The 12,970-nt window shown below is 44.7% G+C and overlaps 1 protein-coding gene across 5 annotated transcripts in view; it reads right to left on the minus strand.

Moving 5' to 3' along the window:
* Window positions 1-4,114: 4,114 nt before the first annotated feature.
* Window positions 4,115-12,970, minus strand: part of FANCD2 (FA complementation group D2) — a 273,881-nt gene continuing 265,025 nt past the window's right edge. For all 5 annotated transcript variants that reach the window (XM_085898104.1, XM_085898102.1, XM_085898101.1 and 2 more), the window contains one exon: window positions 4,115-4,412. In XM_085898104.1, coding sequence (XP_085754230.1) covers window positions 4,341-4,412 — 72 coding nt within the window. In that variant the 3' untranslated portion in view covers window positions 4,115-4,340. The remainder of the gene's footprint in view (window positions 4,413-12,970) is intronic.

Consider the following 12,970-nt stretch of genomic DNA (forward strand, 5'->3'; position numbering starts at 1 on the left):
AAGCGCAAGTCAAGCTCCATCCCTCCTCCTGCCGAGGGAGCACCCGACCTACGACGCTTGAAAGCCCAAAGTACCATCAATTCATCAATAAATAAAAAGTGTTACAATTATCATGTTATATTTAAGAAACAAAATTGAATTGTATTTTGCAATTTTAATCTTTGGTGTGACCACTTTTTTCATGCAAAATAGCAGATATCCATTTGGGAATTCTTTCCTACAATTTCTGAAGAAATTCCATTGGGAAGTTGTTCAATGCATTCTGCAATGTTTTCCATGATTGATCTTTTGATTTCAGTTGTTTTGTTTTTCTCCCTGTCCAAATAATTGAAAAGTCTTCGGCGACACTTTTTTCACTCATTCGTAATTTCTCTCTTGCAGGTAATATAAACCCACACCATGCCAAAGATATCAAACTTGACAAGACAAAATAATAGTTTTACACCAAGAAGGCAATTCCTTGAGATATATATCCTGCAAAACAGGTATTTCCAAATGTGGTATTCAAGCAACAATGCAGAAGCATAATGAGACCGGAGAAGTTAAAGAAAGAAAACGGATTGAAAGGCTAAAGAAACTCATCAAAATTGATGAGCAACACTTAAAGATAAGTTCCTCAAGAAGTAGAAAAAAAAAATCAAGTGCTGTACCAACCAACAAAAAAACTGGCATGGATACAGGGGTTCAAGTGGACTCATCTACTGTCAAGATCTCTTCTCAAAAGTGGTCTCCATGTGTGAGTTGCTCTCATAAAAGCCCTTTATGTGTAAAGGTCACAAAGCCAAGAGACTTAAATCTGCCCAAGAACATCAGAGTTGGGATGATAATGAGTAGGAAAAGGTACTTTGGAATGATGAGTCAAAGTTTGATTTTTTGGGAACAAAGAAGGTAGTATGTCATAAGATGGTACAAGGATATGTGTACAGTCTACTGTGAAGCATGATGGAGGCTCTGTTCGGGTTTGTGGATGTATCTCTGCTGTTGTCGTTGATTTGGTGGGAAATGAAGGAACAAGGAATGCTGACAATTGCAAGCAGATCCTAATCCAACATGGTATCCCATCAGGAAGGAGTCCACTTGATGGCAACTTTGTTTTCCGGCATGCCAACTACCCCAAACACACTGTAAAGGTTGGTAAAAGTTACATGTTTAAAAAGAAAAGTAGAATCGGGAACTCCACAACTATGAGAATGGACCCCTCAAAGTCCTGACCTGAACATCACAGAAGCTGTCTGGGATTATTTGGTCAGGAAGAAAAACGAAAAACAACCAAAATTGAAAGATTAATTTTTGGAAACATTGCAGAATGCAGCAGAACAACCTCACAAAGAAATTTCTCCAGCAACTGCAGGAAATAATTCCAAAATGGATATCTGCTATTTTGCATGAAAAACGTGGTCACACCAAATATTTAAATTGCATGCATCGATATTGTAAAATACATTTCATTTTTGTTTCTTTAAAAAACATAATTATTATAACACCTTTTATTAATTAAAATACAGTGGGCCAATGTGACGATAAAAATGTATTTTTTCAAGGTGGCCCAAGACTTTTACATAGTACAAAATACAGAGAACAGACACATACAGAGTCCATGCATAATACTGTTGCAGTTCTGCGAAACTGGCACTCCGCCGAGGTAATGGCACACAACATATAGCAATTCCCGAGACAGTTATTTCATTAGTATTCGTTTTAGATAGCCCTTCCCTTATGTGCAGTGGGTTTATGGGACAATATGCGTTGCGTGGGCTTCAGGTGGTCTTTTTCCTTCCATTCTTTACCCATCTTTCATTCTTTTGCTTTGCTGTACATGACCTTTCTTCACACACACATGCACAGCAAGGACCATAGCAACAGGGGCAACTCATTTTCATATGTGCACCATTTCCCATTCCAATCACACACCATTATCCCACAGATGTTACACCTCAGACTTCACCAGACTCGAACCCCAACGTTACAGCATTTCATAAACCACAACGCCTTTATAAAAATGACCACACCATCGGAACACAACCCAAGCTCGCTTACTTTTGCCAGGAACAGCCACAGCAAATGACCGGCATCCATCACAAATCACCACACAACAACCGCTACACCACACCACCTGCTCAACCCAGTCACCACCAACATTCACCACCTCCCTCTGGACCAGCAGGAGACAGGGGAGCACAGCGCACAATAGTAGAAACTCGAGTCTGGACATTCTAACATCTAACTTGGAGCGTGATCATGCGTGAGACTCAGTCATGTGGATAGCCCTAGCACTCCAATTACGGCCCCCAGTTGGGTGTCCAGCACGTTTTCATAACCGGAGAGCGCAACCGAATACCCCATCTCCATGCTAATCTCAGAGATAGACCGCGTGGCAGAGCGCGGAGCGACTGAGGCCATTTCTGCTGCTGAACCTTCACTTGGGCGGAGCTAGTGTCATAGTAATTGTCGATACACCACTGAGGGTGCTGGAAAACACCCATCACTCCACCTGATCCACTCACAAGCTCCGCCCCCACCAGGGGAGTATAAAGAAGGGCTTGGTTCTCTGGCTGCGCACACTTGGAGTCACAAGGCAGTGAACAGCGGAGCTTGATGGAGCCCACGAAGCGGGATGTGGAACAAGCGGGAGAGCCAGACGCCAGACCGGGCGCAGTTTCGACAGGACACGTACAGACCTCTGCACATCACTTGCCATTCACCACGCCACTCATTGCACCGCCCCTGACTACGCACCATAGACACCCTCAGTTTTCCTTCCCCCTCCTCAGCGACTGCGTTTGTTTCCCAGGTGCAGTCGATGGACCAACGCGAAGAGGTCAAAACTACCTCAAACTTTCTCTCTCTCTGGACTTTCTAACTTCCTCAGGAAATGATTCTGATGACGCCTGTTTTGCTAACATAATTAGCCTCGCCAGAGAGGGTATTGCATTTGGGTCCATTTGTCTGTTTGTTTGCCCACACAGAACATGAGTGTTTTTCTCTGCAACCACTTGTCAGATGACACAAAATTTTCACCACAGGAGTGACCGATTACTCATGTAGAATGTTTTAATGATAATAATGACATCATAGTTCATGTAGTGTGAAAAGGTTTGAAAAAGGACAAAATTGGACCTCTATCTCCAAAACCGCACCAAGGACAAAATTGAAACTTGGCACATGGGTACCAAGTGCCCACAGTATCTATTTGGTTTTCCATTTGATTTGAATTGAATTTATTTTAATCCCATTCTGAATTCAATTGAATAATAACAAACGTTATGGGTCAGGGTCAGGTATCCGATTAAAGCAGGGTTGCATCAAAGCGTTAGCCAGTGCATACTTGGCAGCTCCGCTCGGCAGGATCTGATCAGTTAAGAGAAGACAAGTCTCTATCGAGGGCACGAACCCCCCTTGATATCATCGTCCAAAGGCAAGTTAACCACGCCAAGTGGTGACACCCGGCCAGGATTGGTGGAACCAATAGGCATTCATTGTTGCTTAACAACCCACCGGAGCACAGAGTTATCCGTGCTTCGTGGCCTCAGGACCGGGTGTTCGGGAAGAACTCGGGCACTTCCCCTCGTGGAGAACATCGAACCTCGGGCCGTACCAATACCTAAGATGTACTATAGAAAACTATTTTTCTCCACTGCAGTTAAAACATCATGGAACAAATTGCATTTTACTTATTTTATATGAACCCATGTCAAGCACAAATCTCCCATCAATAATAATAAAAAATACGGGGTCATCATATAGTATCTGCACAAACTTTATTTAGTACTGTATTTACACACACACACACACACACACACACACACACACACACACACACACACACACACACACACACACACACACACACACACACACACACACACACACACACACACACACACACACACACACACACACACACAATTCCGAGCAATGTGCCGACCTTCGTTTTGTTCCAAAAACTTTGGTCTCCCACCAATAATAATAAAACAACACGCCTTTTGCGGGTCGTATGGTATTTCCACAAACTTTATTTTATATATATATATGTTTACACACACAAACAAACAACACACCACACACACACACACACACACACACACGCTTAATAAAACAACACGCCTTTTGGGGGTTGTATGGTATTTCCACAAACTTTATTTAGTATTTATATATAAACACACACACACATACACACACTTAGAATTCCGAGCAATGTGCCGACCTTCGTTGTACTCCATAAAGTTTTGTTAAAGCAAACACCTTGTACCATCCATAGGATAATTGCTGACCTTTCGACTTGGGAAAGGGGTGAGGTAATAAAAAGGAAAAAAGGTTGCAGAGCATACACACATCTTTGCTCAGAACTCTTCACTGCAAGACTCATCGCTGCTGACAACGCCAGGAGGATCGCTCTCTGACGCATTGTCTCCCTGTGAAGAGTGAAAAAAGCGAATAACCAGGCATGCAGTTGTTAACATTCATCTGGGGAAAGGTGTTCTTGCCAGTCAGGTGGAGTGAGGTGGGTCTAAATGGAGGTTGGGGAGGGGTGGGAAGTCCGAACGAAGTCACAATTAGTGGCTTTGCCTCTACAAGTGGCATGTTCGGAATTAATAATCGACACAAACACACACACACATATATATATATATATATATATATATATATATATATATATATATATATATATATATATATATATATATATATATATATATATATATATACACATTCAGTAAATTGGGTTTATGTGTGTGTGTGTGTGTGTGTGTGTGTGTGTGTGTGTGTGTGTGTGTGTGTGTGTGTGTGTGTGTGTGTGTGTGTGTGTGTGTGTGTGTGTGTGTGTGTGTGTGTGTGTGTGTGTGTGTGTGTGTGTGTGTGTGTGGACATTATATATATATGTATATATATATATATATATATTGTTAAGAATTTGGAAATCTATCACACCCAAAATTCAGGTCCTTAAAGGCCCTGTCACACCTTGACGTTTTAGCCAGCGTATGCCGACGTATGAAAAATTTGGCGAATACGCTGGCACACGTCGACTATGTTATGGGTAAGTTTTGTATACGTTAAGAGCACGCTGAAGCATGCTGGCATACATCGTAGTAGGCCGAGCTCGTCGACAAATTTTAAGCATGCTCAAAATTTTTCGACGGACTCGGCGTATGACTCACATGTTCTGCATACGCTGGCCATAAGTTGTAGGCACGTTATGCGATCGTTGACACACGTTACTTGTAAGTTACTCATCAGTCGAAATACGTCGAGGTAATGTCTTGCGTACCCGAAACTTATTTCTAACCTATGAGGGACGTGCTTTGAACCTATGTTTAACGTATCTCAAACGCATATTGACGTATGTAGACGTATTTGACATCTTCCGGACGACCACAGAATTTACTGAACGTGTTTCTAACTTACAGCTACCATGTAATGGCGTATTGGCAACGTTTCGTGGAATTGGTATATAAAAATGGGGTTCACACAGGAGGAACCCGTCAGTGTTTCAGACTCCATGGTGAGTAGATGTCCATGTCAGTAGTATCAGTAGTAGTAGTAGTAGTAGTAGTAGTAGTAGTAGTAGTAGGTGAGCATGTCAGTCGTAGTAGTAGTATTAGTATTAGTAGTAGGTCCATGTCAGTAGTAGTAGGTGAGCGTGATGGGGTGGGTGTGGGTGATGATGGATCCTCCTTGTGTCCGCGTCCACGGCCACGGCCAGGAGACTTCTTGGCAGCATTCTTCGAAGTTTTCTTCGGCATGACAGTGATGTTGACACTTCGATGTCTAGCTTGGTTATGATTAAAATCGTCAAGCGGCAGCGTCCATTTAAATAGTCGAGCGGCAGCGATTTAAATCGTTGAGCAGCAGCCTTTTAATGGGCTACGCCACGTGATCGTCGGCGATACGCTGCCGTGCTATGCATAAGTTAGACTATCGTTGGGCAGAGGTTGTGAACACCGACAACACGCGAAGCATTCGTTGGTATAAGTTAGCGAAACGTTCTGTGTACGTTACTAACACGTTATGCATACGTCCAACTCGTTATTATACGCCCAAAACTGAAAAAACCATCAATAGTTCAGCGTACGCCAGCGTTTTACATACATTTTGATACGTTGCCATACACTGGCTAAAACGTCAAGGTGTGACAGGGCCCGAAAGGCCCAGTCACACCTTGACGTTTTCGCCAACGTATGCCAATTTTTGAAATTTTTTTCTAAAACGCTGGCACACGTTGAATGCGTTATGGGTAAGTTTTGATAGCATTGAGAGCACGCTGAAAAACACTGCCATACGTCGTTGTACGCTGGCTTTTAACGTTGTACTTTTTGGTTGTCCTCAAATTTTTTCATGCTTGAAATTTCACGACGTATGCCGGTGTATGACTCACACGTTCCGCTACGCTGGCCACAAGTTGTATGCACGGTCTGCGATCGTTGACAGACGTCAACACATGCTACTTGTAAGTTAATCATAAGTTGAGACACGCCGAGGTAATGTTAGCGTACTCGAAACTTATTTCGAACCTATGATTAACGTGTTGTTGGCACGTTACGCGATCGTTGCCACACGTCGACAGACGTTACTTTTAAGTTACTCATAGGCTGAAAGACGTCGGTATAATGGATCGTCCTTGCGTCAGCGTCCAAGGCCACGGCCAGGACACTTATTTGCAGCATTCTTCAAACTTTTCTTCGGCATGACGAGGATGTTCACACTTTGATGTCTAGCTTGGCTATGATTCCAATTGTCCATCGGCAGCGTCTATTTAAAATAGTCGAGTTTGAGCGTTTTAACACGTTCAGAAGAAACGCTTCAAATTTCAAAACCCCAGCGTCAAAAAACAAAGGCGAGTGACAGAAATTTAAATCGTTCATTGTAAACAATGAAAATAGTTGAGTGGTACCGTTTAAAAGTCGTTCAGTATAAAACAAAATCGAATTGTTGAGCGCAAGCGTCTACTTTCAATAGTGGAGTTTGAGCGATTTAGCACGTTCAATAGAAACGATTAAAATTTCCGAGCGCCAGCGTCAAAAAACAAAGGCGAGTGACAACAATTTAAATCGTTCATTGTAAACAATGAAAATAGCTGAGTGGTACCGTTTAAAAGTCGTTGAGTGTAAAAAAAATCCAATTGTTGAGCGCAAGCGTCTGCTTTCAATAGTGGAGATGCAGCCATTTAAATCGTTGAGTGGCAGCCTATGAATAGCAAACCCCACGTCACCGGCAAAGATAAACTGCCGCACGATATGGATAAGTTAGGCTATCGTTGGGCATAGTTTGTGAACGCCGGCTACACGATAATTATTCGTTGGTATATCGTATCTATAAGTTATCGAAGCGCTCTATGCACATTATTAGTTCATTGTGCATTTGTCCAACCCGTTATGAATAGACCTAAATCGTAAAAACAAGCCATAGCTCATTGTTGAAAAAGCCCCATAAAAAATTAGCCGCGAAGAACTTCGAACAATGGTGCAAAGATGTCTCCTACCCGTGGACACGCGGACGCAAGGAGGATCCACCATAACCCACACCCTCCACCTCACACTCACCGACTACTGCCAACATGAACAAACTACTACTAATACTAATACTGATACTGATACTGTTACTGTTACTGCTGACATGGACATCGACTCAAAAAGGACTCGAAAACACTGTTGGGTTCCCCTTTTATGAACACCATTTTTATATACCAATTCCCAAAACCGCTGGGAACACGTCTTTATATGGCAGTTGTAAGTTAGAAACACGTTCATTTATTTTTTTTGTCGACCGGAAGACGTCATTGGAATACGTCTACATACGTCGATGTGTGTTGGGACTACGTAAATAATTGGTTCAAAGCACGTCAAACATAAGTTAGAAATAAGTTTCGCGTAAAAAACACATTACCGCAATGTGTTTCGACTTATGAGTCGCTTATAAGTAGCTTTTGTGGACGTGTGTAAGCGTCCACATATCGTGTGTACAACTTATCCCCATCGCATGCGGAACGTGTGTCATACGCCGAGTACGTCGTAAAATTTTGAACTTGTTTAAAATTTCTTGACGTACTCTACTTCCTTCGACTTATGATAGCGTACTTTAGCGTTCTACTCACGTATACCAAACTTACTCATACCGTATTTGACGTGCCCCAACGTTTTAGACACATTTTTCTTAGGTCGGCATACGCTGGCAAGTTCGCCAAGGTGTGACCGCGATGTTGTCACTTCCATTTCTACGGCAGATATGATTCGAATCGTTGTGCGTCAGCCTTTTTAATAGGCTACGTCACGACATCGTCGGCGATGCGTGCAACGCTCTATGCCTAAGTGAGACTATCGTTGGGCATCGGTTGTGTAGGCCGACAACAGGTTCAGCATTCGTTGGTATAAGTTATCTATAACACAACGAAACGTTCTGTGTCCGTTACTAATGCGTTATACATAAGACCAAGTCGCTATGAATACGTCCGAATCTTTAAAAAAAAAACATCAAAAGTTCAACGTAAGCCAGCGTTTTACATACATTTTAATACGTTGCCATCGCTGGCTAAAACGTCAAGGTGTGACTGGGCCTCAAGCTCAGTTATCTCGGTAAGTACGTGATTTATACATAGCTCGCCTTCCCTTGTTTCGTGGGTAAATCAAAGTAAATGCGCTGTGATTTATTTTAGGAAAACCTCATCAACGACAGCCGCAAAATTCCCGTTGGTTGCGGACACGCTGAATAACAAACGAAACCCTCAGCTCCCGGCATCCCCCGCGCGCTTACTCGGGGAGAGGTCAACTCCCGCCCCCCGAACACCAAGCAGAAACCCTCAGCTCCTGGCATCCCCCGCGCGCTTACTCGGGGAAAGGTTAAACCCCACCACCCACCATTTCGCTTGGCAGAGCGCCAAGTGGAGGAAAGGTTGGGCCACGCCCTATGGTGGTGAAACGAATGTCTGCAAAAAGCGAGCGTGCCGGGGAGGATAAAAGGAAAGCAGAGGATCCTCGCAGGAGGGAGTGAGGAATTGTCTGCCCGGAGATAGTCATCGCCGTCATCTTCTTCCTCCTCCTCTGCACGGTCGCGAGCCTGGACACCACTCCGTCTCACCTCAGTTGGGTTCAGCTGCGCTGATCCGTCCGACGGTGACCGGAGCTCCGAGAAGAAGCCCAGCCGCGCGTTCGAGGCCAGGTAGCCAGCTTCCACTGATCTGCAGCCCGTCTGTCCTCCGGGCTGGAGATCCAAATAAAGATCATTGGGGTCCACTTCTGTCTGTAGGTGTGGGTGTCTGTCTGTGGGCCCTTCCACTAAGTAGAAAACTGTTTAAGTGCCTGTGCTGTATATATATATATATATATATATATATATATATATATATATATATATATATATATATATATATATATATATATACTTGCATTCATTATATTCGGTTTAAATCTGCTCTTCTGTGTTCCCCAGTTCCCCATTATTGCATTATAAATAAATATCCCCATTTGTTGAATGTTCTCAGCTCGTCGTGTCCATTCTTGCATTGACTGAGCGTGTCGCGTGTGAGGGAGTAGCTGGCCATTGCCATAGGGTAATTCGGACCGACGGTTCTCGGCAATCAAGCCGCTCGGGTTCCGAGTTTTTGTACGAGTTCCGTCGAGGGTGTGAGGGCTCGGTAGATCGCCATGTGGTTCCGAGGTATTTTGAAGATTTGGCAAATAACCCTGTACCACGTGGTGGAAATATTGACCCTTCATGGTCCAAAAGAAGGACCCGTCGACTCCGGACTTATCTGGGGCGACGATCTAAATTCCGGGCGATCGGTCGAGCCGACTTGCGGCTCCATCGGGCGGTCATGCCGCGGCCGACGTCCCGGCCCCGAAACAATATACACATATATTGTTGCGGACCCGGGGGTCGGGGGCGAGAAGACCACGAAGGGGGGGAAGCTACCTCGGGTTCCCACCAGACTCTCTGGAATCGCAAGCCGTTGCACACAAATAACTTTTTGACGCGGCGAGTCGCTAATTGACCGTGAACGCCAATAACTTGACCACGTGACTTAGGGTCCTCCATCTAATAAATACAGTTTACCTAATGGTCACGTGATCTAATTACTGGGGGACATGCTCTCGGTACACCTTGTTCAAACCGGATCACCTCACCGGATCAGATGCAGCCGAGCCAAACTGCCCAAGGACGTACCAGCTAGAAAAACAGATCGTTGGGGGATAACGTCCCAGCTGAGCTCAGATACGGACCATGCTGGTCCAATGAAGGAAAAGACGAAAACGAGCTGGGAACATTTCAACACAAGCATTTATTTACAATCAGGCGAGGAAAGGTATGTGGCATAGTAAATTGGGTTTATTCATATGTACAGCAGGGATAGCAAGGAATTTGTAGGGTGCGACAAAAGAACAAGCAATTTTCAAAAGCAGACACAGCAGACTTATCCCGTTAGAACTTCCACAATCTTAACTTATGCTATGACCGGCGCCATCACATATACACACACACACACACACACACACACACACACACACACACACACACACACACACACACACACACACACACACACACACACACACACACACACACACACACACACACACACACACACACACACACACACACACACACACACACACACACACACACACACACACACACACACACACGGAAGATTCGACAGCCAGAAAGAGAGAGCAGATGACGATAAAAAGCCTCGCAATACCTGGTGCGGTCGGCCGACCAACATAACCCAGTATGCTTTGGGGGAGGTGGGAGGGAGAAATATTGGTGTCTATGGTGTGGGAGTAGGAGGTGTGGTGTAGTGCAATATGGAGGGGGGGTGCGGTGTCGTGCCAGAGAAAACTGTGGTGGCAAGTCAGCAATGGATGCTCTTTTGTGCGTCCAAAGAGGACGAGATTGAGGGATGGAAAGAGAGAGAGGAGAGAAGATGCGTGAGGCAAAAGATCCCTAACCTAGTCGTGCATAGGTCTGCTAGTGTAGCGTATACCTCCGTAGGATGCTCCGCTTGAGCGTTGCCACCTCAAGAGTTGACACGTTATCTCCGGCTTAGTCACGTTGCCGGGGCTCATGGCAACATGCACTCCGCACTGGTCCTCCGGAATAAGCATGTCTCAGTCGCACACCAACCGCGAGTGAAGAGCCAGCGACAGGCAGAGGCAACTAAGAGCCAGTGATGGGCAGAGGCAACGAGGAGCAGTGAAGAGGAGGGCAAAGCAGAAAGGCGAAGAAGAGGGCGTGCAGCTTCGCCATCCACCTTTTATAAGCCCTGGGTGAAGGGTGGGGTGACGACTCGAAGCGACATGCTGTGACCTGTATCCCGCTTCTTTATTGGGCCACAGTGGCCCTAGCCACACCCTGCCAGGCTCCTGGATCCGAAGCGGTCTCATTCGCACATCTGGCGCAACATTGCCTGAAGCTCCGTTACAAATTCCGGATTGCTCTTCCCGCGACCCCTCGCCACGCCCTGGCGACTGGACGAGGGCCGCATCAATCCTGCGTGCTCACCCGTAACATTCCCGGTGAGATGCGGCCAGCACCATTAACGACCGTTGCTCGTCCTCACATCACACGCTCCGAGCACAGCCTGAGCCATGCAGCATGCCTCTGTTTAGTGGTGAATCGTATCGATACAGAAGTACGATGAGGTGCAGGAACATGCTTCCTGTGTGCGGGAGGTGTCAATGGTTGAAGTGGTGAGTTTTTGGTGATTGAGGGGTGAGCAAGGTGAGATGCCATTGGAAATTGGCACGCAGATTTGAATGAAATGGCGCACCATGCACGTGCTGTATAGGGTGTTTGTTCTTATGTTGATTCTCCCACGGGAGGCTGCGTGGTGTGTTTGCTATTCATATCGTGGTGTTTGCTTGCTTGCTTGATTTGTACCATGGCTAAAAGGAAAGGATTGGAATGGAAATCAGAATATAAGATAGAGATATAGTTAACAGACAAAGCCGTTAGACTCATGCAATGCACTTCGTCCCGTTAACCCATAAGACATGAGGGGTAGGTCTGACTGCACAAAGACTAACGAAATAACTGCCTGGGGATCACTGTATGTTGGGTGCCATTGCCTTGGAGGCATGCGGTTTTGTAGAACCGCAACAATACACACACACACACACACACACACACACACACACACACACACACACACACACACACACACACACACACACCACTTTGCCCAGGCAAGATAACGCAGACACAAGGCCTTACATCAAAAAATGATTGATATACAGATGAGATTGTCAAAATCAACTTTCCAAAACTTCAAAAGAAATAATTATTTTATTATTCCCTGCATTTTTGCATCACTCTGGTGGTGAAAAATACCGCCCATAGACGTCGGAAGCAAAGGGGGCAGAGACATTCAGGCAGGCAAGGCTTCATTGGGCCCTCCCCCTTGGAACAGTGTGGGTAAGAAGCTCGGAGATACCAAAATTAGGTTTTTTGGAAACAGAACTAATACTTTGCAGCAGCGTTTTGTCAACCCAATAAGGCATGACTTCATCATCCTCCATTAAAAGTGTGCAAAACGACATCCTGTCCCATACAGTACTGTGTTTATAGTCGGGTCAGGAGTTTTACTCTGATCAGATTGAATCGCCATCTCTTGCAGCGATTAATTAAATCGTTTCTCTTCTAAATTAAATCAATGTATCAAATAGGGAAGATGCAACTTAACATGCTGAGAACTCGAATTGGCTCTGTTGTTAACGATGTGCAACGTGGGAGCAGCCACAACAATATGACAACAACTGTTTGTTTTCCAATTTGGTTTTCAAGTTCCAGATCCACCCCTCAACGTTTATCTTCAACTTAGAATCATAAACATGGTCTCTTCGCATTTCCTAGCAACCCACAAAAATGTAAAAAAAATAATTATTTTATAACTTTTGATATATTCATAAATAAAGAGACCAGTCTGATCATTAAAATAAAGAGCTCATTCTGATCTCTCATTTCTGCAAGTAAGATG

Source organism: Eptatretus burgeri, chromosome 10 (genome assembly GCF_056783735.1).
Source record: "Eptatretus burgeri isolate ZD-2024b chromosome 10, Ebu_testis_v1, whole genome shotgun sequence".
In the NCBI taxonomy this organism is placed as follows: Eukaryota; Metazoa; Chordata; class Myxini; order Myxiniformes; family Myxinidae; genus Eptatretus; species Eptatretus burgeri.